Source organism: Uranotaenia lowii, chromosome 2, assembly GCF_029784155.1.
Source record: "Uranotaenia lowii strain MFRU-FL chromosome 2, ASM2978415v1, whole genome shotgun sequence".
NCBI classification, from domain to species: domain Eukaryota; kingdom Metazoa; phylum Arthropoda; class Insecta; order Diptera; family Culicidae; genus Uranotaenia; species Uranotaenia lowii.
In genome coordinates, this window is record NC_073692.1 from 171,657,292 (window position 1) to 171,685,202 (window position 27,911).

At 37.8% G+C, this 27,911-nt stretch overlaps 1 protein-coding gene and 1 long non-coding RNA gene across 4 annotated transcripts in view; one reads left to right on the forward strand and one right to left on the reverse strand.

Annotated features, from left to right (window-relative positions):
* Positions 1 to 547: 547 nt before the first annotated feature.
* LOC129744205 (serine protease inhibitor 28Dc-like) overlaps positions 548 to 27,911 on the reverse strand; it is a 61,955-nt gene continuing 34,591 nt past the window's right edge. Inside the window, exon 4 of one of the 3 annotated variants that reach the window (XM_055736615.1) lies at positions 548 to 1,836. In XM_055736615.1, coding sequence (XP_055592590.1) covers positions 690 to 1,836 — 1,147 coding nt within the window. In that variant the 3' untranslated portion in view covers positions 548 to 689. Of the gene's footprint in view, positions 1,837 to 15,636; positions 17,243 to 20,565; positions 22,213 to 27,911 lie in introns of those variants that run through there. The other 2 variants (XM_055736614.1, XM_055736613.1) reach the window with 2 other exon arrangements.
* Positions 11,296 to 12,128, forward strand: LOC129744206 (uncharacterized). The gene is made up of 3 exons (XR_008736852.1): positions 11,296 to 11,437; positions 11,493 to 11,579; positions 11,640 to 12,128. It is a non-coding gene; the product is annotated as an uncharacterized LOC129744206 (long non-coding RNA).

Sequence of the window (27,911 nt, forward strand, 5' to 3'; positions counted from 1 at the left end):
CAATTCGGATTTGGAAAAGCGGAAGCCTAACTGAATATTTTTCCTGAATTTCATACTAATTAAACTTGAAAAAGAAATTTAATTTGATTTTTTTAATAAAGGATTTCACCGATTTACACGCGTTTTCCCTTGACCAAATTTTGACCGTATCACCCTTTACATGAAGGGACTTTTTTCTCATTAAAAATAACTTGCTGCTTTTGATTCCATATGGATATTCTTTTTAACATGATCAAATAATATTTTAACAAAAGCTGGAATCGACATGCAGTCAAATTAAAAACTCGTCAACTATAAAATCTACCACGTGCCTACATGCTGTTTAGCTGGGATTTAAACGCACAAAAGGCAAAGCGTTTGTTTGAGAAAATAAATACATATTACATGTTTTTTAATTTTGAATATATTTCTCAAATTCTGAACTTATGAAATTCACCTAAACGGCACCAAATTACAAATCATGGCTTAAAGTATTTATTATATTGGATGCGAGAAAGGCAAGAAAGGGTAGAAAGGTTAATTTCTTTCGAAAAAAAAAGCTTTCAACAAGTTTAGAAACTATCCCTGAATTGAGAATTTTAATTCAAAATCATTGCGTCAGAACATGTTAAATTCTAATGCATGTTTTTTGTAACTACATAATAATTGTTCGAAAAAATTTTTCTTCAATTTTTTAACCCTCCCACTGATCATGAGGCTGGATCGTAAACATTGCCATAGAAAAGGGGCAGCTTAGTAGTTTCGTCGCGTATCAACATCAGGAAAGGACCAGTCACCCGGAAGTTAATCTGCGGGGTGATCCGATCTAGGAGTGTGGCCGTTACTGCTCCACCCTCGGTGCCTTTCTCGTTGACAACCACATCCACCTTGTGGACCACTTCGTTGACGAAGAGGGATTGGGCCTGCGCCTGACGACGTACGCGAGCGCTTCCGAACATTTTTGCGCAACATACGCATACTCCCCCGCCAAATTTGCACAACGGATTTCTCTCGCAATCCTGGCGGTTGTCATGATCATTTTCGGTTGGAGTGCATCCAGGATATTTTTCTTTCAGCTCATCTCTTGCATTCTTTTCAGTGTCTTCGAGCTGATCGAATATATCTTCATCTTCATCTTCAACTTCACCGCCACCAAATTTAGATCCGCCAGAGATGACTCGGTACAATTGACTGCGCTTTTGATCGAACACACTGTCTGCGCCCAATTGTTCCAGTAGTTCTTTCATACCGAACGAATTGACCATATGCAGTTTTGGGAACTGAATTGAAACTGTTTTCACCTCCATCTTCTGGATGATGTCGTTGATCACATCCGCATTCACCTTCGTGCCCAATCCAACCAACTTGATTCGGTTGGAGTTATTTGGAAGGAAGACGTACATGGTTATGTTCCGTTTGTACGGAAAACCCACAACTCTGGTGTCGGCTTCCTTCCAGTTGAAATACGGGAAACAGCCACCATGCACCATCATAGGAACATCATATCCGGCCTTCTCGGGGCCATTAGGAAAAAACTTTCGAGGTTTGGTACCATCCTTCAAGAACGGTTCCTCCCACTCGGCCCGAAAGTACAACGTATTGGCGATGACAAGTTGAGTTTCGGGGCTCAAATTGGAAACGATCTCGTTAATTTTGCATCGAGTTTGGTTGCGAACCCATTTGTTGATCGTGTCGATTGCTCGACTGGGATTGTTATGGAAGTCCAAAGTGCTAATGTTGGTTTGATAAAGCTGATCGGCTAACCGTCCGTACTTTTCGTCGATCATCTGCCCATCTTGGCTAAAAATTCCATTACCTATGGTCACCTCTACCGGCATTCCATCGTTTATGTAGCACCTGAAAATAAAATCAGTTTAAGTCACATTCAATTCATGTAGTTAAGATATACAATTATCATTTCACCGTGGGTTTGCCAAGCAAAACGTTCTTCTCTAAACTGAATTTTAAATTCTTAATTTAATTCTGATGAACGACTAAAGGGAATCAAGAGTAACATTCTCGACTCAGAAGTAAGGTCAAAACCTCGAATTGTTATCCCAGATTCACAATTCTACTACGGTTTTTCAAAAAATTCTCACTTGTTGATAGACATTTTAAAAACTGTACTCGAAAAACGCCATCAAAAGTTATTCATAAAAGAAGTTAGTGGATGAATTTTGGGTAGGCCTTAGTCTCCAATATCGAATTTTCCATAAGATTAGACTCACTAAGGTTGCCTGATTATCCGGATTTAAACCGAATCTTTTTACTTTATTTGTGAAATCAAAGAAAAATTTAAATTACTAGATAACAATTATGTCAAATCTAATGTTCTGAGTTCGTCTTTGTACCTAAAAAATTATCACATTTTCAAAGTTGATGAAAAGTTTTACAGAAACATGAGATATCAAAAAAAAGTAAGAACATAATTCTTAAATATAATGAATTTTTCGAAAAAGATATATTTAACGTTCTCCGTGGTGTAATTGGCGCGCCGTTGTACTGAAGCGTAAATTGCGGGTTCGATTCCTGTCGTATAGATTTTTCTTAAAATTAATTATTTTTACGACTTATGTTCTTTCTTCTTCTTTCTTCTTTCTTCTGATGTTTCTCTACTACTTTCCGTTACCTTTGAAAATGTAACAACTAAGTTTTTTCTTCCAAAACATTTTTTTTTAACAAAGTTTATCCAAACAAACTGGCTGATGTGTTTCGATTTTTTTATTCTCTTTTTTTTATTGAATTCCCAAATTTCCTTGGATATTGCAGAGATTTTGGGTTGGAAACTATATAAAATCGAATGCTCGGATTTGGTAAGGTTTTCAGATAATTTTTTTTTTAAATCAATTTTTTTGCCTGATTTGAAAGTTTTAAGTTCTTATGCGGAATTGAAACTTAATAAAGTTCCATAATGGTGATCCAATATTGAACTTTCAGAGTTTCATCATTCAGAACTTTCATTCAGATTCACTAGTTGAATTACGAATAAATAATTGAAGAAAATAGAAAATCAAAGATTCAAAATTCCAATAAGAGAATTCAGGTTAAGGATTCTGTAATGAAATGCCATCACCGGTTCATAATTGTTGAAAATTTTCGTTTGGAATTTAGATTCAGAAATCGATTTGAAATTCAGAACTTTTATTCATGTTCAAAATACAGAATTCAGATATGGAACTTAAATTCAAAATTGCCCAAAACAAAACACAAAACAAGTGAGCACCAATATTATAAAATAAGATTTTAAAGATTTTAAAGATTGCGTTCATTGAAAAATCTAAATTTAAAATATTTTTTTTTCACAAGATTTTGATAATGAAATAAATTAATAATGATATTATTGTTGATAAAATAACTTCTACTTAATATTCAGGTTTAGGAAAATCAGCTGGAAATATACTTTATTGGTTTGTTGTTCAACATTATTCGGATTGTAGATAATTCAAAAACAAGTATCTCAACTAAAATCTGAATGTATCGAGTTTACAAGAGTTGAAAATAAATCTGATTTGAATCCCAAACAAGTTTTTCATTCAGATGAAACCTTCAAGATCCTTCATTTATTTTTAAAAGCTTCAAAAAAACTGAACACTTTTAGGACTTATTTTCAAAAGTAATGATTTGAAATGAATAACTAATAATATAAAAGAAACCCGAATAATGAGATACTTTAAGTATCACTTTTTTCTTCACTATTCTATATGTACGCATTTTTTCAAGCAAGAATTATAGGAAAAATGTTGTCACCAAACCCCCCCCCCCCCACCCTCACCCTCCATGAGGCAGTTCTTTCTACGGCCCTGTCGTATAGATATTTCGTGTATTTATCAGACATATTAGTTAACCTCAGATTTTATTAAGTCCGCATAAAAATCTTAGCTAAATTATCAATTATGCGAGTTTCATCCAAGGAATATTTAAAGAAGGTATTGTCAAGGCAGCCCTGCTCTAGCATTGGTACCTACAGACTGTGTCGTCACAATCACGAAAAATCTTTTAATTTACTGGGAAATTTCTAGAAGAATTCTTGCTCTTCAAGATCGGTACAGAAAAAGTTGGATTTTTGAGTAATTTTTATACAAAACTAGCTGACAAACTTTGTTAAACCTTTGAGTTTTCCCAAAAAATGTAAGTTATCGTAAATGATTATTTATTTCCATGCAATCGGTTCGGCGCCGAAAAATGAAGAAAATCGGGGCAAATAACGGACAATTTTCATAATATTTCTGCGAATTATATTATGTGGATCTTAACACAGAACTCAATCAAAAAAGGAAGCTTTATGTATTTTCTCTATCATTCCTCAACAGCTATTTTTATACACTCCCCAAGTAACGTGAATAGCGACAGTGTCGAATTTATCAAGGAAAACGTTCATTTGAGCTTCCATCGTATTGAACTTGGATTCATGTGTTGTTTTTCGCTTCGCGGATTATTTTGTTTATTAAAATTCCCTTTAATAACCTTTTTCCTCACCCATACTTACATTTGAAGAAATTTTAATTGTTGAATCCTCTAGGGGCAGAGAATAACAATGATATTTATTAGTTTCAATTTCTTGATTTCCAGCGAAACGAAAGCTGGAAGCGAGTTTTTTCTGGAAAAAAACTTGAAAGTTTATTTTCTTCTTGTTTTCTTAGATAACAGAGGATTCTTCATATAGTGAACCATTTTCGATCAACCCCAAGCTAAGTGATGCCATAAAGATGGTAAAACGACTATAATCGAAACAAAAAAAAAAAGATCAACCCCAAGTGTGCCAAATAATGTTTTGTTGAGATTTGTCTCAAATGCACGCAGTTTAAGTTTGTCTTTCTTTTTTCGCCAAAATCATGTTAGAAGTATTTTTCACCATATACGAAATTTGCAGACATGGCACAATTGGCCATCGGCACATGATCAATAGCACATGGTCATTGGCACATCTCTCATCATTAGCACATATTTATCAAAACAGGATTTATTAAGTTCTGGTCAAATAAAATTAGAACATAAACAATATTCTTCACAGCAACTTCAAATTAGAGGGTTTTAATTTTTTTTAAAGCATCGAAAATTTACGGTTTTAGAGATTTTGGCTTAAGGCTTCATTGAGGCTTAAGGAATATGTGATATCATTTTTTAAACGTTTATTCAATAATTTTATTTTTACTATGATTTCGATTTCAAAATAAATCATTTTTAGCATTGGTGTGTAACTAATGTTTATGAGTGAGTACATATTATCTTTTTTTTTAGTTCCAATACCTATCTGGTTTGAAAGCTTCTTTATTTCTTTATTGGTTTTGAATCTTTGTCAATATTTTTTTTTGAGACTTTATTGGTTTTGAATCTTTGTCAATATTTTTTTTTGAGACTTAGTTTTTTTATGTTCAAAGCTTCTTGTGTTCGAAAATATTCTTAAATTAAATATCTGTTTCTGATCTCTGACACTGAGTGTTAGATGAATTATGAATGAATTATGAGTTGTAGTTTTACAAAGTTAACCTTATTTAAAGTCTTTATTTTTAAAGAAGAATGAAGAGTATGTTTTCTAACGTCTCTTAATCATCCAATCGGTTTTTTAACAATGATCACAAAATTTACAAAATTCCATTCCCAAACAAACTTAATACATTCTGAAAAAATCTTAAAAAATCATTCACATCGATTCAAATTTACCTATACTAATTAGATTCAAATAAGACCATCGTTGCCAAAACAATTAAGAGTATGTTTAAAAAATTTCCAGTCTTAGCGTTCAAAATTATTCTCCTTGACTAACATGACATTCTTCACTAAGGCCGTAAAATAAACAAAACAAAATATCGGGGTAAATAAAGGCAACCAGAATTTTTCCCGCTTTAAAAATTTTCAACCTAAATTTGCCAAAATCCAAGAACGACTCAACCAAAATCAGGAAGAAAAACACCTGAATAGTTGTTTGTTTATCGAAACATATCAGCTGATGTTCAATTGATTAAAATTAAGCTCCTTGAAACCGTTCATCATCATTTTGTTGAAGTCTTTAATTTAGCGAAGTTTGTTTAATTTAGCAAATAAAGTGAATAAAACCGCTCTAAATCCTGGATTTGAACATGCCCGGGTAAAAACGGGCAATACAGCATGTTTTGGGTTGATCAGATAAAAAAATGTTTGAGTTGCCTAAATGTTTGAGGTATCCGGAAATATGCTCCTTCCCGGCTAATAGCGTTTTTTTCACCACATTAGAAGTATTAACAATCACATCCAAGTATCCATTTTACTGGTGCCACGTGAAGAGTTCATTGGCTATGAAAATGGGCGCCAAAATTTCTATCATAAAGATGGATGCGCATCAGTAAGCCTTGATTGCTTTTGGCGCCTTCCTACTCTGGGTGATTCGAATGAAACAGAAATTGGGTGCCATGACTTTTATTTGATACGAATAAAAACTAAAAATTAATTTTCAAATTCCACAAAACCATTTTCGAAATTATCTCTCCGTTGTGTTATTCTTCGCGTGAAGACCAACACAACAAAAAAAATCGCATGCAAATCGCATGATCCAGTGAGGAGTTTTGCGTGTTCGTACATTTCTGTATGGGCTGTCTCTCTCTCTGTTTTATATGAGGTCCTTGGAGCCAAAGGGGTATAAGTGCATAAAAGCTTATTTCGAGAAAACACGCTTTTACATTGTAGTGTTTGGCAACTTTCCATATATTTTTCAAGAATTTGTATTTTTCTTTCGAATGTAAAAGTATGTGAATTAAATTCTAACAATCCAAAAAAATCATCAAATATAGTTTGAAATATAAGGAATCGTTTGGCATCATTAACTCAAAATCGACCATTTTGTCACTTATACCCCTTTGGCTCTGAGGTCGTCATATATATAGATAGGCCATCGAAGTTCGAAACAATTGTGGATTTTCCCTACTCCAATTTGCAACACTTTAGAATAAGTTCAAAATCTTCCATAAAAATGTTGAAGTCAGTTCAGTTTAGGATCCTTATTACAATAAAGTAATCAAAACACAAACTTTTATACAAAACCACAACCAATTATTGGCAATTTAGTAAATCGAGTAAAAAATCATTAATTGATGTTAATTGTTCTACATAAGAATTGGATATGGTAAACCGATCGGATAAAAATAATGCCAATCAGTTGAATACTCAATAACTACCAGCTAGACCTTTTTAAGCTGATTTTTTTCTTCATTTTTGCACGTTTTAGCTTCAAGATGACATTTCATTCATTTATAAAATGAGAAATAAACATAGTGCAATATTCTAAGGCCAAAAAATTTCATAACATTTTGAAATAGAGGCCTTACATACAACACAATCAAAATTAAATTGGAATTCATGTTCGTTCTAAAACGTGTTTTTTATTGAAATTTTTGCGATTCTAATATAAATTTTCGATACATTCGCTTTTGTGACGTCACAAAAAAATCCAATATGACTCTCGACACTACCTTTTTTAAATATTTTTTGAGTTTCATCGAATATTGTTTACAGCTTAAACATTTCGACACAAGTCTTCGTATGAATAGATGCTCGTATAAGGATTGGCTTCGTAGCTGTGATCGTGGGCGAAATGGAGCACCCAAAATAATCCGCACGTCGTGGCTACGTGAAAAACTACATAATTTTTATCCAATTGATTTTCACGTAAATTGTACGAAAAAAATAAGTAAACGCTCCCCCAATAGGAATTTTTGCTTGGTGAATATCGCGTACAACTTACGTGAATTTCAAGTGAGTTCAACGCGATGTGATGATGGAAGCTACGTGAAATGTGTTTAGTATTGAAATGATGTTTGAATCTTTTCTATTAATATTTTTTCGTCTCTGCTTTCGGTAATCTATATATATAAAAATGAATTTCTGTCTGTCTGTCTGTCTTTCTGTCTGTCTGTCTGTCTGTCTGTTCCCTATAGACTCGAAAACTACTGAACCGATATGCTTGAAACTTGGCAGGTGGAGATACTAGAGGCAGGGGAACGTTCCTATTATGGTTTGAGACCCCTCCCTTTCTTATGAAGGGGGGGGAGGGGCCTCCCGAACAAAAGACATTTTTTTGCACAACTCGAGCACCCATCAAGCAAATAGTATCAAAATTGGCATGGGGTGGTATTTGGGTACGAGAAATATTTCTATGAACATAAGGTTCCCGTCCCTCCTCTCAGTGGGGTGATAGGAAGGGGGGAGGGCGTCTACCTTACATTTTTTCCTATAACTCGAAAACTATTCAAGATATTGGAACTAAAATTGGCACGGGAAGGTATTTGGATACGAAAAATATTTCAATGATTATTTGAGACTCCTCCCCCTTTTTCTGTAGAAAAGAGGGGGGGCCTCTTTCATATTTTTTTACATAGCTCGAAAACTAATAAAGCAAATGGAATCAAATTTGGCATGGGAGGGTATTTGGATACGAAAAGTATTTTTATGATTATTCGAGACCAATCCCTCTTTCCAGTAGGCAGAAACAAAGGGGGGAGGGGCCTCTTTTATAATTTTTTACAAAACTCAAAAACTAATTAAGCAAATGGAACCAAATTTGGCATGGGCGGGTATTTGGGAACGTGACATGTTCTAATGATTGTTTGAGACCCCTTCCTTCTTCCAGCGAAGAGAAATGAAAGAGGGAGGGGAGTTTCATACAATTTTTACAGCAAAACTCAAAAACTACAACAGCAAATGGAGCCAAAAAATTGGCATGGAACGATATTTGGGTACGAGAAATGCTTCTATGAATATTTGGTATCCCTCCCTCCTTCAAAGAGGTGGAGGAAAAGGGGGAGGAAAGGTCTCCCTTACAATTTTCAGTATAACTGAATTGAACCATATTTGGCATATGAGGGTTGTTTCTATCATAAATTGAAGCCCCTCCTTCTTTCAGCGGAAAGATATAAAGAGGGAAAAGGGAGCTTCCATTTAAATTTTTGGATTACTCGAGAATTTATCGAGCAAATGAAACCAAATTTGGGATCAAAAAGTATTTGAGTACGAAAAATACTTTTTCTATGTGAAACAATTCCTTTCTTGCAGTAGGATGATAGAATTGGGAATAAAGGTAGGGAAGAGGAGGCTAACATTTAACTTTTTTTTTTATAAAATCCGAGAAATGGAGAAAACTTAACATGGAAAATCATTTTGGTATGATTCTATGATTATCTGACACACCATCCTCCTTTCAGTGAGTAGGTACATAGGAGGAGGGAGGTGAGCCCAATACAATAATGTTAGCATAAGTTCTCAATTTATGCTAACGAAGCCAACAAATGGAAACAAATACGGCATGGAAAGGTACTTGGTTACGAGATGTCTTTCTACGATTGTTATAGATCCTTACGCTTTATAGTGTAGAGAGGGGAAGAAAGGAGGAGAGTCCATATAAATTTTGTTGTAAGGCTTAAAAACTTATCAACCAATGGAACTATGTTTGATATAAGAGGATGTTTGTGAACGAAAAAAATAGGTATAATTATTAAAAATCACGACCTCCATTCAGCAGGGGGTGAAGGTAAGGACAGGGGAGGGGCTCTCTTATCAGTTTTTCAGCATAAATGAGAGCTGCAGCTCTCATTTTATAGTGGTTGCTTATAAATTATGTTATAATTTGAATTAAAAAAATGCCAATAAACAATAAAAATTTGAATAATTTTTGAAAATATCATTTGATTTTTCACTGGGTCAGCTAGTAAAAAATAAAAATAAATTTTATTTTATCGCAAACATAATTTATTTAAACCATGTGAATAATGTACCTTTGTGCGCCATTCCATTGCCACTTGAAATATACCTCCAAAACCTTCTTGACTGGAATCGTCTCCTCGGTGCCGACGGCTCCTTCTCACGGTCCTTCCTTTTCTACTCGGCGGAGCTTCCAGAAGCTTTCTCCGAAGCTGGAAACAAACACAAATCTCAGCTTAGAATGAATTAATTTCCGACCGGAAAATCCATATACACTTACCTCCACGCTGCTGACGCTCGGATTTGCATTGCTTGTGCTAGGGCATCGCAGGATGACAAGTGTGGTCTACTGGTCGACTTCCGACGATAGCAAAAAAAAAACAAGTAAGCTGACTGACAAAAAGTCCCTTTTCGAATAAGAATTTATTACCACTATCATCCACTTGGAATTTACGTGAAATTCATGTGTATGTTATGTGAAAGTAAAGTAGCTTTTACCAGGTCATTGTTGATACTCTGTGGTTACACAAAACTCACGTAGAATCGATAGGATGCAACAAAATCTAAATTTACGTGAAAAATCCCGTAGAAAAAATTTCAAAATTATTTTGGGTGAGGAAACAAAAGGGTGTTCGGATCAAGAAGTGGTCAACTTAAATTTACATGTTTTTTTCGTCTTCTAATCATTCATATTAAGAACCTGAACACCCCTCATTTTGCAGGTGTGTGTAAAATGATGTTTCTATTTGGATTTTGACATTAGGTCTTTAGTTATAAAATGGCGTCCAAGCAAGAAGAACTATGGATCGAAATTTTGAACGTGTGTCGTGAAAATTTTCACGCAGAAATAGCAAAACCGTTGAATATGGCCAAATCAACCGTCACCAAAGTATAAAAGTGTTCGGGAACGTTTGTCGACGATAAGGAAGCCTGCATGTGGGGGAAAGCCAGGAGTTGCAGTGACGAACATATGAGTGGCTGACGCCTTTAAGGGCAACCTCTTCGCTCGAGATTTTGCAAATAAGTTGGGAATATCTTCTACAACCGTCCATGAAGCTAAAAAACGATCCAGACTATCGACTTATAAGAAGGTAATGACATCAATACTGGATGTTATGAAATCGCTTTGTACATCTTTGTACCTGAAAATAATCACATTTTCGTAGGTGATAGAAAAAATTAGAGAAACATGAGGTATCAAAGAACGGAAGAACATAAGCCGTTAATATCACGAAATTTTCGAAAAAGATACAACGGCTCACCTGCAGGACTTGAACCTGCAATCTCTGCTGCAGAAGAACGGCGCGTTAGCCAATTTCACCATGGTGAACATGATGAAATCGGCAAACACGAGCAATCGAGCTATACCGATCAACTGCTGGACTGGACCTTCTATCGAAACACCATGTATATCCCGCATGTGACCTTGTTGCAATTGAATTTATTTTTAACGTTAATAGTCTCTAAACTGATACAATACGAGCAATTGGCATCATTAACTCAATAAAAACCCATCCCCATGTAGATTTTTGGAAGCGTGTACAAAAATAAAATAAAAATCCCAAAAATAAGTGAAATATACTCCGCGTTTAAAAGAAGTGAGTATATCGAAATCAGCGTGCAGAGATCGGGAAAAAGAAACGAAACAAAACAAAAAACGACCGAAAACCTCATTGTCGTTTCCGGTGAGGAGTAGATCACCACACCACACAAGTTCGTGGTGGAAAAAATAAGTTGTGTCGCCCGGGAGAAAAACCGCGTGGGAAGTGTGCCTCGGAGATCCGAACCAGAGGTACGTTTCACCATCATATTTGTGCGTGCGTGATTTAATTAGGGCATTATTACAGCCACTACACGGCGAAAAGCCAGACCAGGCCGCGTGCAGCCACTGCATCGGTCCATTCGAGGACGGAAAAGGCATCAAGCCTAAAAAGGTAACACCTGCAGCGAGGAACCTAACCCGCATTTACCTAACCCGACTTTATCGCCCATAGGATAGCCCCAGCCGGGAATCCCGGTCCGGGAGAAGCCAAGAAGGAACGGCAAAAAGAACGGCGAAATTAATTTCGGCTATTCGCAGGCGGCCCTTTCTTTTTTACCCCATCTACTTTTCCCTATTTACCATCACTATCGTGACCTCGGTGGCAAACTCCCAGGGTTGACCAGCGACATCGGTGCTTCAGGAGAAGAGCAACCGAGAAGGAGAATTTGCATCAGCAGTGTTGTTCCTCTTCGGTGCTCCGGGGCGGTCGAATTTTGAAGAAGAGCACCACCAGTGGTTCCCAATCGGTTCTCCCGGTGTCATGCAAACAGAAGACAAGAGGAAGACGCCTCAGGAGGTGATCCAAGTAAGTGAGCAGGAGAAGCTCAACCCGCGTTAGCAGATTTTCGCTCCGTGCGAAGAGCGGCAGGAAAAGGGTGAAGAAGCAGCTCCCTACTGGACACTAGGCGGCGCTACATGCAAGAAGGTAACCTAAAACGGAAGCAGCAGCACCAGTGGTGCTATCCCATCAGTGCGCCAGGTGGAGTGGAGTTGCTGAAGCAAAACAGCACCAGTTGGGTTGTTCAGGTGGCGGCGAAAGCGGCTGCAAACTGAAACAACCGCCGTGCGTATCCATCGGTGCGCCAGGACAAGAAGATCCTAAGGGAGAATCGGCATCTGTTATGCTCAACCCCCTGGCAACTTGACAGTTCTGGCGAGTTTCGTGTGCCTGATTGAAATCCGCAGGTGTCGCTTATGTACCGCTTGTTTACATACTTTTCGAGCCATGCGTATGGAAAGGGCAGATCATCAAATGTGGTGCAAATCATAAAATTCGAATGAATGAAAAAAAATTTCAACCGAAATTATTATTCTCATTGAATATTCTACATATTTATTTATTGTATAGGAACAGTTTTCCATAAACCGAGAAATGTTCTGCTATAATTTGAAAGTTTTGTTATACTAAAATTTTCATATGTATCGCAGTTTATAAAAATCATTCGATGATTGTTGTGGTAATGTTTTGTTTTACATTTATTTTGTACGATCGTCATCAATAGTTTTGGTGGAAGGGGTTCTTTTCCCAAAAATCTGCCGTATATCAGTGAATTATTTTGATCAGTCCAAAAGTTTTAAACGTAATAAAGGACATACAGATTTACGTCTGTGTGCCCTTTATTCGACTGAACTTTTGAAAACAGATTCTTTTTACGTATTACTGAACTAATTTTCAATTCTGAACGTTTTTTTTTCATTTGTTGAATCGGTTAAAAGAAAACATATTTCCATATGCGTCCTTCCGACATGTTAAGTCGCTTGATTTTCGATTTGACAGAACCAGAGAACCAGAAAAAACTGGCACACGCGATTTGTATGGGAAACGTCAAGTTGCCAGGGGGTTGGTTATGCTCCACTATCGAAGCTCAGGGCATAAAGCGGCCAAAAGGAGGACGCAGTACCACTAGTGCCCATAGGCGGCGTTCTTGGGTGAAGATCGGAGGAGTAGCTCGCAGGCAATCCTCAGATCCAGCTTCAGCTGGAAAACTGCCGGCGCACATCAGCAAGTGTTCTGGGCGAATAGCAACCGGAAGAGAAGCAGCTACGCGAGGGCGCATCCGCGTCGTTGCAAGTGCGACGCGTCGTCGAGCAGGCGTGATCAACACGGGGCGAATGCCCACAGTGGGACCGGCGAGGCCGAGGCGGAGGAGATCCCTCCAGGGACGACGAAATGAAGAGCGGTAAGTGCACGCAAATCAGGGAAAAGTCGGAGAGTTAATTGAATACAAAATGCCACAATACAAGCCAAAATTTTAAGAAAATTTATCTTCTCAAGTGGCATCGACCACGATCAGCCTTCATAATAACCTTTCCCACTATTGATCTCTCTTGTTTCTCTAATCCCACACATCGACTCGGAATTTTAGCCGAGCGAGCACCAGGAGGCGGCAACGATACACGTTTCGTCTATGTATCGTGTGACCAACATCTATTGGCAAAGTGTTAGTGAATCTCGTTTTTAAGCTTTTTTTCTTCAGATTTAAGCTTTTTTTACCTTGAGCAGATAGGAGACGAAAGCTTAAATCTGAAGAAAAAAGCTTAAATCTGAAGAAAAAAGCTGCTCCATACGGTTTGAATAGCGTTGCCGCCATCTGGCGAGCACATGGTCGGTTGCTTCGGGTTTGCCGCAACATACGGTCAGATGAAGAAGCAATCAGTGCTGCTCAAGGTTCCGAGCAGACCAGTTACACAGGGAGGTGTAGCTCTGTTGAAATCAAAACTGATGTTACGCAATCGCTCGGTACATCTTTGTACCTGAAAATAATCACATTTTCGTATGTGATGGAAACCATGTGCTCGCTCGGCTAAAATCCCGAGTCGGTGGGTGAGGTTAGAAAAACAAGAGAGATCAATAGTCGGAAAGATCACATGCGGGATATACATGGTGTTTCGATAGAAGGTCCAGTCCAGCAGTTGATCGGTAGAGCTCGATTGCTCGTGTTCGCCGATTTCATCATGTTCACCATGGGGAAATTGGCTAACGCGTCGTTGTACTGAAGCGGAGATTGCAGGTTCAAGTCCTGCCGGTGAGCCGTTGTATCTTTTTCGAAAATTTCATGATATTTACGGCTTATGTTCTTTCGTTCTTTGATACCTCATGTTTCTCTAATTCTTTCCATCACCTACGAAAAAAGGTAGTGACTCCAAATCGCAACGATAAGCAAAACCTCACGGCAAAAGCAAGTTTTCGAGAGCTGTATACGACATTGTTTAGAAAATTTTATTGCGTGGAAATGGACGTTGAAACCTAAGCCAAGGTAGACTTCAGACTGGGATTGGTCGATCTTGGATCGATCCTTGGAAGATCGATCTTTTGGATCGATTCTTCGGCCAGGAAAAAATCGATTAGATCGGTTTGTTTTCAAATTGGTTTTCCGATCATTTTTTCTCATTTAGGTAGAATAAGAGCATAATGACCACCTGTAGGAGGACGCCTATTTAATCATAGAAAACAGTAGGGTAGACTGTCCCAAATTTGTATGGGAAATTTCAAACTTATGTAAAGTTATGCGCTGCAGGAAATGTTATGATCCTAGGCCTAGTACAAAGCCAAGGTTACTATTGGAAAAAATCGATTAATCGGAAATCGATCTTCAAGCTCCGATTTTTTGATGGATCGATCTCAGAACCGTTCATCTGAATCGATTTTGGAAATCGATCCTATTCAGACAGCTTCCTGGTCAAGAGTATTATACAGCAACCGGATCAGTGGAAGTCGAGCCTATTATGAGTTCCACAGGCAACTGCGGTCGAGAAGACTTGGCCCTTGCATGAAGTGTGACCTGTACACGGCGCTCATTAGACCGGTTGTCCTCTACGGGCACGAGGCGTGGATATTGCTCGAGGAAAATTCGGAGTATTTGAGTGACGAGTGTTAAGAATCATCTTTGGCGGCGTGCAGGAGAACGGGGCGTGGAGGCAACGGATGAAAGACGAGCTCGCGCGGCTCTACGGCGAACCCAGTATCCAGAAGGTGGCTAATGCTGGAAGGATACGCTGGGCAAGACATGTTGCGTGAATGCAGGCCGACTGTCCTGCAAAACAGGTGATCGCTACGAATCCGGTAGGATCGAGACGAGCAGGGGCGCAACGAGTGAGGTAGTTGGAGTAAGCGAAGCGTTATCTGTCGTACGTGGGATGCCCGAGAAATTGGAGAACGGTTTTCATGGATCGAGTGAATTGGATGAATATTGTTCATCAAGTTATGTAGTGAGACAGAAAACCATGTAAAAAAATTATTATAGATAATGTCTTTTATTGTCAAACAGTTTTGTCAAGCGAATTCTTTCTAGAATTGGTCCAAAAACTTTGCTGAGCTGTTTAGAGGACTTCATAATTCTTTGCAGATTTAGAAAATCACAAGTCTGAGTTCACTCCTAAGGGTTAGGAAAGCTATGGCTGGAAATTTGTAGTAAACCCACGTAACGAAGTAATTAAACATCCAACAGTTGTTTTCAAGTTTTTAATTTTTCATTAGAATATACAATGATCATTAAACCCTAAATACAACTACGATCTGGTTACATTGAAGCTTCTTTATTTGTTAAAGAGAGAAAATTTAGTTGAGTCTATCAGCTAAACGGATGAACATATTATAACTTTATTTAATCATGTAAAAATTGATTAGTGAAACTTGTTTACATCCGAAAACACTCTCATTCCGCTCTCGGATCGTACACGGCCCCAAAGAACAACGGCAACTTGGTTCGGTCGTTACGGATCAATATCAAGAAGGGTTCTTCTGCTCGGAAAACGGCATTCGTTCCGGACCGGTTCAGCGTGATGGCCGTTGCAGCACCTCCCTCTGTGCCTCTCTCGTTGATTTGCAGATCGATCTTGTGGATAGCTTCGCTAACGTACAGATTGGCTTGTTCAACTGCATCTCGACGCGATCGGCGTCTCTGTTTCTTGCCGCTAGTCGGTTTTACGATACGTTTGTTCAGGAAGAAATCCTTACCATTCAGAGGGTCCGGTTTTCCCTTTACTTCGGTTGGCGTTTTGTATGAAACGTCACGTTTATTTTTCCTCGATCGAGCCATTGATCGGACATTACTCTTTGGCTGTGGTTTGGATTCTGACTCGACAACTGTATTCGACGTCGTTGTGTCTTCGGGATTCATTTTCAGCGACGTTTCTTGCATTTCTTCGACCAACTCAGTAGTTTCAGAGGTTTGTGGTTCTTCGGTTGCTTGCTCGATCGTGTTTGTTTCATTCGCAACGTCAACTCTTGGGAACGTTATGATGGCGTGGTCTTTATCAACAGGCCTTTTGGCAGGTTTCGGAGGCAAGTTAACAACAGGTGAAACGAAGTTAGGCAAATCAGCTGGTCGGTTGTCAACAGATTCAATACGACTTGCACCGGAAATTTCCGAAAAATCACTCTTCGATGGATTGAAGATCGATTTAACACCGATATGTTTTAAGGTTTTCTTCAAATTGAGTGTGTTGGAGACGTGCATTTTCGGGAACAAAATTAAAGCGGTAGTCATACGCATACGATTGATCAGATTGTCAATTTCAGCCGCATTCAACTTTGCGATAAGCTCTTGCAGTGCCTTACGATTTGAGTTTGTCGGTTTCAAAACGTACATTGTTGACTGATTGTTTTTGTACGGTAGACCGATGATCGAGGCCTCGAGCTCCGGGGATTCATAAAAAGGGAAACATCCTCCGTGAGCCATCATATCAACTTTGAAGGAAGGTCCGTTTTTGCCTTCTGGCCAGAAATCTCTCGGCTTAGTTGCCCCCTCAATGAACATATCTTGCCACAGGGCTTTGAAATAAAGAGCACTGGCGATCACCATCACCGTATTTGAGTCCACGGTAGCTGGAAACATTTCCGAAATTTTATCATGAGTGTTCGTGCGTATCCATTCGTTCATGCGCTTCGTTGCCGTATCAGGATCAAGGGCGAAGTTAAGTTTCTCCACTTCGCTGCTGTACAGCACTCTGGTTTTGTTAATGTAGCTCTGGCTGAGCTCGTAAGAATTTTCCAGGAAGATTCCATTGGCAAGCTGGATCTCGTGGGAATAGCGATCGAAATCGGAAGTAGATCTAAAACGAAAAATACAGAATATAATGGGGATTTGTTCATTCCAGATGTTGAAAGCATAAAAACTATCCATATTTATTAGTGCATGCAGGCAGGCAATATTACAAGAGTTATGAAAAATGAAAATGATGATGAGGTTCAAATGATATTTTTACCTGATTTTAACCTCTGAGAATATTCGGTAATCAGTGAAAGAACTCAACGAGTAGTAGTCGAAGTTAACTGTCCGACGCTATCGTGAAGTTCACGATGGCGGCATCCGCTTAATGCTGTAGATGACTGAAAATCGCATGGAAGCCACGCAATATGAGTTGTGGTTGAAAAGGTTTGTTTATTAATAAAATTTTCAGGTCATAAAATGAAAGTACCACAGTAATAAGAAATTATTTGATTCAGAAAGGGGTTTAAAAAAGGCTTTAACAATCTTGTCAGAAAATTTGCTAGCTTCCGGCGGAATTGAATCCCGTATGATATACCGTCTATAGTCTGGGCTAACAAAGGTAAATTTTGAATCGAAACGCCGAATAACTAAAGGATTTGAATATAAATATGATTTTCAAAACCCATACCTTGCTCTTCAATGATGTTTTTTAAAGAAGTGTATACAACTTCAGAATTCAAAACCAACCGTTTTAAATTTACAATACCTTAATGAAATCCCAGTTTAACGTAGGGACAACGTGGTTGTCGTGTGACAGGTATTTACCATTAGAGACAGGCAACCAAATAAGCAAAAAGAAGCAAATTTAAAATTCAAAAATACTAGTCATGAAAAATTTTCTGCAGATAAATGTAAAACATTCTACGAATGTCAATAAGACAATCCTGATCAGATCCCTTATATCTCTTTTGTTTTTCAACCGATTTGTACAAAATTTAGTGTTTTGGAATCCTCATGTTATTTTTTTTAGTTTCATCCCGAGCAGACTTTGATGCCCAAATTGATAGCAAACTGAGACCATGAAAAGGTGTCAACCAACGACGCAAACGTCGCGTCAGGGAGAGGGGCGAGGCGATTGTCGTCAAAGCACCTGAGGGCACGTACGCAGATGTCTTGCGACATATGCGTACGAACGAAGATCTCGCCGATCTAGGCGAGAAAGTTCGGAGGATCCGTCGGACACGCACCGGCGAGATGATCCTCGAACTGAAGCGTGGTGCTGGAAACTCCAGCGGGACCCTTACGGCTAAGGCAGCCGAAGCCCTTGGCGACAAGGCTGAGGTGCGTGCCCTCTGTAAGGAGGTGACCATCCGGGTTAAAAACCTGGATGAAGTCACAACGGAAGACGAACTGCGGGTGGCACTGGTCGAGCAGTGCAAAATCTGCTCTGACCAGATGACGGTTCGTCTGCGGAATGGCCCTCCCAAATCTGGTATGCAGATTGGGCTGGTCAAACTTCCGGTTGCAGCAGCAAACGCCGCGCCGCACTTAGGTGTGGGCGGCTAAAGGTGGGATGGTCTATCTGTCAGATATCCATCCCCCAGCAACCGGACCGGTGCTTCAAGTGCCTGTTGAACGGTCACAAGTCGTTCGACTGCACTGAGCCAGACAGAAGTGGCATATGCTGGCGCTGCAGCGAAACCGGCCACAAGTCGGATAACTGCAACAATCCGTAAACCGGGATTTACCACCTGTGGTTACCAACTAAAAAAAAAAACATACATCCATATAGATCTTTTTTCAAACTTTTGTGATGGTCCTTTTAAGTAGGAAGATAGTTTTGGAAATCAATTTCCATATTTATTGAGCGTTTTTGATGGTGTTAGTATTGCTTAATAAATTTTAATTTTGAACTAAAAACAACACCCCCTCCCCTCCTTCCCTGGACGAGTCCTTCGCACGGACCTTTTTTCATCAGTTGTTTTCCTAAATCTGTCTTATTTGTAATGTGTCGACTTGCCCCGATATCCAGCAATTAAAGTTGTTGGAAACGTTCAGCAATCTAAATTTTCGCTGGAAACCAGCAAACATTCTCCGTCTTGCTGATTTTTCCAGCACTGTATCCGCATTGTTGAAAAAATAGCAATCGATCTGTCAAACTCGAATTTGTTTTTGTGTTTGCAAGCTATTTCTCGTTGGGCGCTAAAAGTGTTCGTTTGTTTGTCGTTTGCAACGGTGTGGTGACATATAATTTTATTTTCTTTCATATTCCAACGAAGAGCATTTTAGACCAAAGGTAATTTTTTTTAAGGCAAAGTATTTCGTTAAAAAAACTAAGATTTTTTTTTGTAATTCACATGAAGCATGATGTCGAAGACTTGGCGGAAGCGGTCAACCCACTGGCGGATATTATTTTACCTTATTATAAGAATTTAAATAAATTACTATTTATGACAACCATGGAAAACCAGCGGGATAAAAACCAGCAAAATTTTGCTGGTTTCCAAAAAAAAAAATGCTGTATAGGAAAAATGCATCTAAAGGCGAGAAAATGCATTTTTTGCTGAGGTACCAATTTCGGTTCAGGTTCCAAAAAAATGCTTCTAAAGGCCAGAAAACGCATTTGAAAGTTTTGATCCCAAATTTCGGTCCAAATCGCGAGAAAACGCTTCTAACGGGCAAACAAAGCGTTTCGAATTTATGATCCCTTGTAAAATCCTGTTTATTTTTCAAACTGCGACCCAGAGATGGGTCTTGACTCAGTCAGCGAAACTTTTTTTTTGTAGAGATATGAATCCAACTGTGTTAGAGTTCAAGTCCTTCCGGGAGACAAGGCGAATTTTTTTCGCATATTTTTCAACATCGATTTTTATCTTATCTAGTCCCTGAAATTTCATCTAACACAGTTGGATTCATTTCTCTTCAAAAAAATTCTGTTTAATGTTGGTTCATGATGTTCTGATATGCTATTTCTAGTTTTATATTGTTTTAAATTGTTCTATCTTGTTTCATTATGTTCATTTTGTTTTATCTGGTTTTTCCTTGTTTTACCTTGTTACAGCAAATTTTACGTTGAATTAAGTTTAAAAAAAAACAACGAAATAGCTAAGTAGGTTAAAACTTATGCAAACTGGAATAAGGAAATTCACTTACGATTGATTAAAATTACGGTTCAGCGCTTAAACCGCAGATTCGTATCAGAACCGCCGTTTTTTGGACTATCAAATTCCTTTCAGTGGACAACATTAGATCCACAATTATACCTCATTATAAGTCCAATAAGTCTTTATTTTGCCTCTTCAATTCATCCAATTTATGGATTGAAATTTGAGTCGTCTTGTTCCATCGAATGCCACGCAAATAACCCTTTCAATGTGTTGATAAAAGAACTTCAATCGAGTGAAATCTTCTGGCTTTAAAATACACGGGTGACAATCATTGAATGTTTCGGATTGTTTGTACGAAAAGTTGAATTAGTTGTGTTTGAAATATATCGTAATTTAATTTAAAAGCAAATAAAACAAAGAAATGTTTCCAAAACTTTAAGATCTAGGATCGTACACAGGACCGTAAAACAGCGGCAACCTGTGAACGTCATCCCTCAGGTACAACAGAAATGGTCCATCGATTCGTAGCGTAAATGCCGACGAGATCCGATCGATGACGACTGCTGTCACGGCTCCACCCTCAGTGCCTTCTTCGTTGATATCCAGGCTGATCTTGTGGATGATCTGACCTATGCTTAACTTTGGCCGCTGAGCTTGACGCCTCATGCGACGCGGTTGCCTTTGTTGAAAGCAATGTCGGAAGTTTCCACATCGTCCGAGTTGATCACAGCCGAATTTGATTTGGCACACAATAACGAAGTCGGTTATGCTTTGCGATGGTGCTTGCGATGATGGTGGGGTTTCAGATTCCTGGAAACGATTCGAAATACCGAAGCCGTTTGGATTGTTTGAGTTTGATTGATCGGATGCACCATCACGATTTCCAAACATAAAGTTTGGATTCACTGGTTGTGTTGGAGCTTCACTTTTGAAACAACAGTAACACGCATTATCGGTAAAATAGCAGCCTGGACGAGAAGTACACTGATTACCATCTGCTCGATACTGTTGATATGTTGCCGATAAGCACTGGTTTACACCGCCGACAGAAACCAGCGAACGTTGACAGCTGCCTCTAGTAAGGTAGAAAGGTTTCTCGTGGCAGCCATTATTGATCATGTCAGCATTCTGAGCTAAATTACACATGCAACGAGTTCCTTCTATCGAACAATGCGATATGAGTGCGCATCTTTTTATGTGGGCTGGAAATTGAATACGATCATCTTGTTCGTTCTGTTGATTGACAGGAAACGGTGCTGGATTTTGACTATGTTGCTCTTGGGGTCGCGCCCCGAGTGACTCTAACCTTTCCGCATTTGAGAGAAATGCACTAAAGTCCGCTTGATCAGGATCAAAGGCGGATCGCAATCCTAGCGAGAGTAGCACGTTTTTCAATCCTACGGTATTCTCAAGCTTCATAACCGGCATTGAAATAGTACCAGATTTCACCACCATCCTATCAATTAGTTCATTAAACTGGTTGATTGTCATTTGTTGATTCCAATACTGTAGGGTTGACCTACTGGAATCATTCGGTAGTAGCAAGTACATGGTAGATCGTTGTTTCATGTACGGCAAACCGACGATTTTAAAGTTATTCACTTTATCTTCGTAAAGCGGGAAACATCCAGAAGTAGCCATCGTTAGAACCTGCACCGGAGATTGATTCTTTCCATCGATGTAAAATGGCTTTGGTTTGGTCTCCAATTTCAAAAACATAGTTTCCCATTTCGCTTTGAAGTATAACGTGTTGACGAGCACCATAGAAGCTTGCTGAACCAGGCTGGGAGTTGTTACGTCCTGGATTTTCCCTCTAGTCTTTTGACTAACCCATTGATTGATTTGATCTGAAGCACCGACTGGGTTTCTCGAAAAATCCATCTGGCGAATATCCGCATCGTACAAATGTTTGGCCAGTCCCGATGCGTTCAGCCGAAGATCTTCACTGGCAAACAATCCATTGGCCACCGTTATTATGTGAGAACTGCAAAGTGAAATGGAAACAAATGTTAGTTAGGAGATGATTCTTTCTGTTAGAATTTATTGATGGATAGTTACGGATTCGTTAGCACCACTAAAGAAGCACACTACCGTTTGTAACACTAACGCGCACCGGGCTCTAGAGAAGCACTACTCAGGTATCGGAAACAACATTGAACAGCGGGTAATTTTCAAGAGTATGAGTATGTGTTTTTTTGTCGAGATGAAATATAAAAACTGAAAGTTAGATAAGATTATTTACTCATTTATAGAAGAAAACTAGATATGAATTTTCATACAAAATATGCCTAATAAATATCTTTAACCATCGCCTGCATTTAAAATAAATTATTCATTCCCGTATTCTAAATAATTCATAATTGCAATATCCTGGCTATAAACTAGGGCTACACCAAGTGGGTTTGTGATATAGCTCAGTTGGCAAATCAGTTGCTTCCTGAGCCGATGTCCGTGAGTTCGAGCCCAAGAGTAAACATCGAACACAGTTGTACCGGATAAGTTTTCCAATAACTGTTCGCCAACTGCAAAGTTGATATAAAGTCGCGAATGCCATAATGATGGTAAAACGACTATAATCGAAACAAAAAAAGTTTTACCTTATTCAGGGCCGGATTAACCCATCGGGGGGCCCGGGTCAATTTGAATCGATTTTTTTTCAAATGCTAGCTCAGAGAATACAAAACCTTTTAAACGGGTTAAAGAACTGGAGTTGAGTTTAGTGACACATGACTTTTGAACCTTGTGGTCTACGTAGAAGATAGTTTCTGGTATCTTCAAATAAAATAGTTCATTAATCACGTTCAAACATTGCGGAAGGAAAGAGTTTAGAAATTCCTCAAAAACAAAATCTCTGATTTGAGCTGCAAAATGCAAAATTTAATTCTCATTTTTTCAATGCCCTCATCACCAACTTAAATTCTCTGATTTCGAAAAAATACCAGATAGATATTTGAAATGATTTCCATTCCATCGTCTGGTTTGTGCACGATCGAGAAATATATACCTGATGATAATTGAGAAATATCATAAAGATTTGAAACATAGAAAACAAAATTCAAAAAAAAAATTACTAATTTCAAATTCCATAGAGATACAGATATAAGAGTTTAAAAATTCAAAATCATTAATTTAACAAAAACAGATTCAAAGTTACAGTCAGAGTCAACTTTGAAACAAAAAAAAAAAACCTTTTCATGAGATGTTTATGAATATGATTCTCATCAAATAAAAAAATGTTATCAAATTGTTATTCAAAATGTGACAAAGTTTTCATTCGATGCCCTCGGAGCCAACTGGGTATAAGTGCCCAGACAACCATTTGGTGGGTATTTCGAATTTGCAACACAAATATACGTGCAAATATCCGTGTAAACATATCGTATATAATGCAGCAAAACCAGTATATACGTATCATTTTGGAGGCCATATAGGTAGATTAGCACACATATTCTTGATTTGGATTGTATTGTCGTAATAAAATCATGCAATGCATTTAAATACGATAAAGAATTATAGGTGCAGATATACGAAAATGAGTTTAAATAACATTCTATACGATATAATTTGTAAAATAAAATACGACTCCTGGTTATTTGGGTGCAGAAATTATCGGTAAAAATAGTTCTGAATAGAGATTGAATCTCACGTAAGCTTCCATTACGTCGTCTGAAACATCTTAGGAATTCACAGAAAACTGCTGCAAAAGTTATCAAACCAATTTTAAATTTGTGTTTCACATATAGAATATGTTTTTCAGGATACACTTATTCTAAATGGAACGAAGTTGCGACTAGTTTATGTCAGTTTTTATATTTTTTTCGTAATAAAACTCTTTGTTTATATTTTGTTTCATACAACGAAATGAAAGCTCACGCGAGAAATATTTGAAACACTGAATCAGTTATCATTGAAAAAGGTCAAATAAGGAATCCAAATGATTTTAGTACTTTAGTACCTTAAACAAAAATCCTAAATTCTCAAATTTCAGAAAATTTTAAACTGAGCTTCAGTAACCGAAAAAACAACACAAGACTTGAAAATCTCAATGAATTGAATCTGGAAAAAGATAAAATTAGAAACGTAGAAATATTCATGTTAAGAAAATCACTCAATGATGTAAGCAACTCAACTATGAGATCGTTTTTCTGATAAGGCTGGAACAAATTTCAATTTCTTCTTTTGTCACCCTCCCCCTTAGATTTGTCTGAAAATCCGGAAGGGGGAAATAAAAAATGTTCAAGATATTTTGTTGAAAAATTTAATATTATTTTCAAAAATTCGAACAATTGGCGAAAGTCAAACTGCAGAGAATGGGAAATGTATCACCTTTTGAATTCGAGATTTTTCCTAATTTTCGATCTAAAATAGCTTGATTTTTCAATGTTATGCAATGTAGGTTATATACAAGTTTATTGCATGCAAGCTTTTGTCCAATTAGATCCATTTTATTGAAAATTTAGACTATTTTTTATTTTCCCCCCTCCACCCCCCTTCGTGATTTTTCAACTCCAAGTGACAAAAGACGGATTTCAAATTTGTTCCGGTATAATTTGAGAATGATCATTTGAAACATGATTTGTTAAATTCAGCATATTTTCTTCGGAAAATGATAAAATTTTGGTGTAATCAGTTGAAAATATTTCAGTACGAATTTAAAGTCAAAGACAGAAATTGAGATGAAAATTCAATAAAGAAACTCTGTACTATCGATTGGTCCAATTTAAGCAATTACAGTTTTTTTTAAAGATTTTTTTTTTCAAAAATAGGAATTTATGAACCAAAGAAAATTTCAATAATAATAATTGAAAAGTGAAAAGTTATAATAATACTCGGTATTAATCCGGATACTGCCCGGGTAAAATTCTGAAATGTTTATCATAAAGCTTTTCTGTGCTCTCTTAGCACTGTGAGCCAGTTTTGACGAAATTAGCTGCTATTTTAGTGCAGTATCCATTTCATGGAAAGTTAATGTAATAACAAACATTACTATTGTGCAAAACGTTTGTATGTAATGAAAATTAGATGTTTTTTTTCTTTATTTTACCTGTTTTGTACAGAATATCCTGACCGATATGATTCGATAAAAATAAAATGAAAATGTTAGGTGCTTTGCCTCATATTCTTCTAAATTTTTTTTGTAGATTTTTTTTCAAATTCAGTTTTGTCCAGATTTTGGATTGAACACTTTGAAATTCAATACGATGATTATAATATTCTCAGCTCGCAAAATGTGGGAGAACTCCTTCACTGCTTCTAGGGGGCCCCCCTTAACATATGTAAGCAAAAAACTATTCTAGATATTATTTCACGGGGGCCCATTTAGTTGTTATATTTCATTCCGATTTTCTAGTCTTGACTACTTTTCATAGATTTGTAGTAGTATGATTAAAGTAATGTTAAAACTTTTTTCCCTTTGGCCCCTCCCCCCTGAGCCGGGGGGCCCGGGACAATTGCCCTATTGCCTCCCCTTCCCTTAATCCGGCCTTGCATATACTGCAACGCCAAAAAGAGTACATTGAGAAAATTTTTCCAAAACAATAAACAGAAAGTTATATAATAAAAAAAACGGGGGTTCTAAAATTAATTGATTATATTTTTAATGGCATGTGCGGCGGACTGAAAACTAGAGAGAATTTATTTAACAGAAATTTGAAAGAAAGGTGGATAGCAACGTAGCAACCCATGGGCATTTAAAATTAATTAAATACTGCTAATTTGATGGAAGTTATGTGACCCATATGGCCATTAGAAATTATCTTCTGAAATATTCTTTAGGGGAGAATGGGAATACTTGATCCATTTTTCTTATTTTCATCATATCTTTCTGAAAATAATTTACAGATTGCCGTCTTTTGCATTTTTTGACAGCCTGCAGTTTCAAATTAATATGCTGCAAAAGTTAGATCGATACATGACACCGTAGATGAACTAGAAGCGTTTTCTTGGGACTAAAAGAATTTTGATATTTTGAATGTTAAATGAGACTTGATCCTTTAATCATGGTGCCCTAAGGTTTGGCAAAAATCATGCGAAATCAAAAGATAAAAGTGTCAATGACTTTTTTGACCATTTTAGTTTTCGTTTCACAGTTAAGTCTCAGAAAAAAGAATTCTAAAAAATTATCTTCTACCCCAAATTTATTGCATATTTAAAGGTGTAATTTTAAAATTTTCCCATTCCAAAAGTGCGGAAGAGTCGATTCTTGATGAAAGCAGATCAGCGACGAAGAACGCACGAGTGGCGATCCTGCGGGCTTGCAGCGTGTCGATGTCGATCAGGCGGCAGCGAATTTCGTAGCTGGGAAGTCGAAAAGGGTCTTGCCAGTTTAAGTGTCGAAGGGCATATCGACCGAACCAAGCTACAGTAAAGACTTTTCAGGCAGTAGATGTCCTTAAAGTCCTTCGCCATGCGGAAAAGAAGACCCAGGCTTCTGGAGGCGTTGTCAACGATATAGTTGGTATGAGTCTTAAAATCCAGCCGCACGTCAAGATTCAAACCAAGATCTTTCACGTATTGAGCTCGAGAGATTGCATCGTTTCCAAAGAAATAAACGGCTGAGAACGGGCGCCGTTTGCGGGAAAATGATATTACTGCAGGGTCTGCAGGCTTAAATTGATCCTAGGCCTAGTACAAGATCTCATGCCAAATTTGGGCCAGATCGGAACACGGGAAGGGGTCGCTAAACGAGCCTGAAGTTTGTAAGGGATTTTGAGACATTTTGTTCGAGAGAAACATGAAAAACTAGTTTTTCATTAATAACTTTGATTCCCGTCGGCCAAATTCTTTTTAAAAAAACGGGTTTTCTCAAAGCCTAAATTATGAAAAATAATTCATCCGAAGGCTGCATTTCGATAAGAGTTAAGATAAAAAAACTTATAAGGCTTCAAAAATGGGCTAACTTTTCTAACAGTGGTATTCATCAGTGTTAATTAGGCGACGATATGCGACCGCCCCGACTCATGAACAGTGATGAATACCATCTTTAAAAAAGTAAGCCCATTTTTGAAGCCTAATAATTTTTTTTATCTTAACTCTTATCGAAATACAGTCTTCAGATGAAATATTTTGCATAATTTAGGCTTTTAGAAAAACCGTTTTCAAAAGAAATCGTCCAACGGAAACCAAAGTTATTGATGAAAAACTGGTTTTTTATGTTCCTCTCGAACAAAATGTCTCAAAATCCCATACAAACTTCAGGCAAGTTGAGCGACCCCTTCCCGTGATCCGATCTGGCCCAAATTTGGCATGAGATCTTGTACTAGGACTAGGATCAATTTAAGCCTGCAGCGCATAAAATTTCTCAGGTTTTGAATTTCCCATACAAATTTGGGGCTGTCTACTGCGCATTTACTACGGTTTAAAAGTAGGCGATTGGCATCACACCAGGACGCAAATAGGTTAAACTGGTTCAGCAGGAAGTTCACATCTTTGGGGCCATTGACAGAGTAGTACAGTTTCAAGTCGTCGGTCGTCGGTCGTCGGCAAACGCTAATTTAGATCCTTCGAGAAGTTACAACACGTCATTGAAATACTATTGGCCCTAGATAACTTCCCTGAGGCACGCCTGATGAAGCTGAGAACTGCCTGGAAAAACGTCCAGTTAAGTAGGGTCAAGTGGGGTAATTATGAACACGAGGTAATTCCGAACAAGTGCTATACGCGCTGCTGTGGGGAATGAATGGA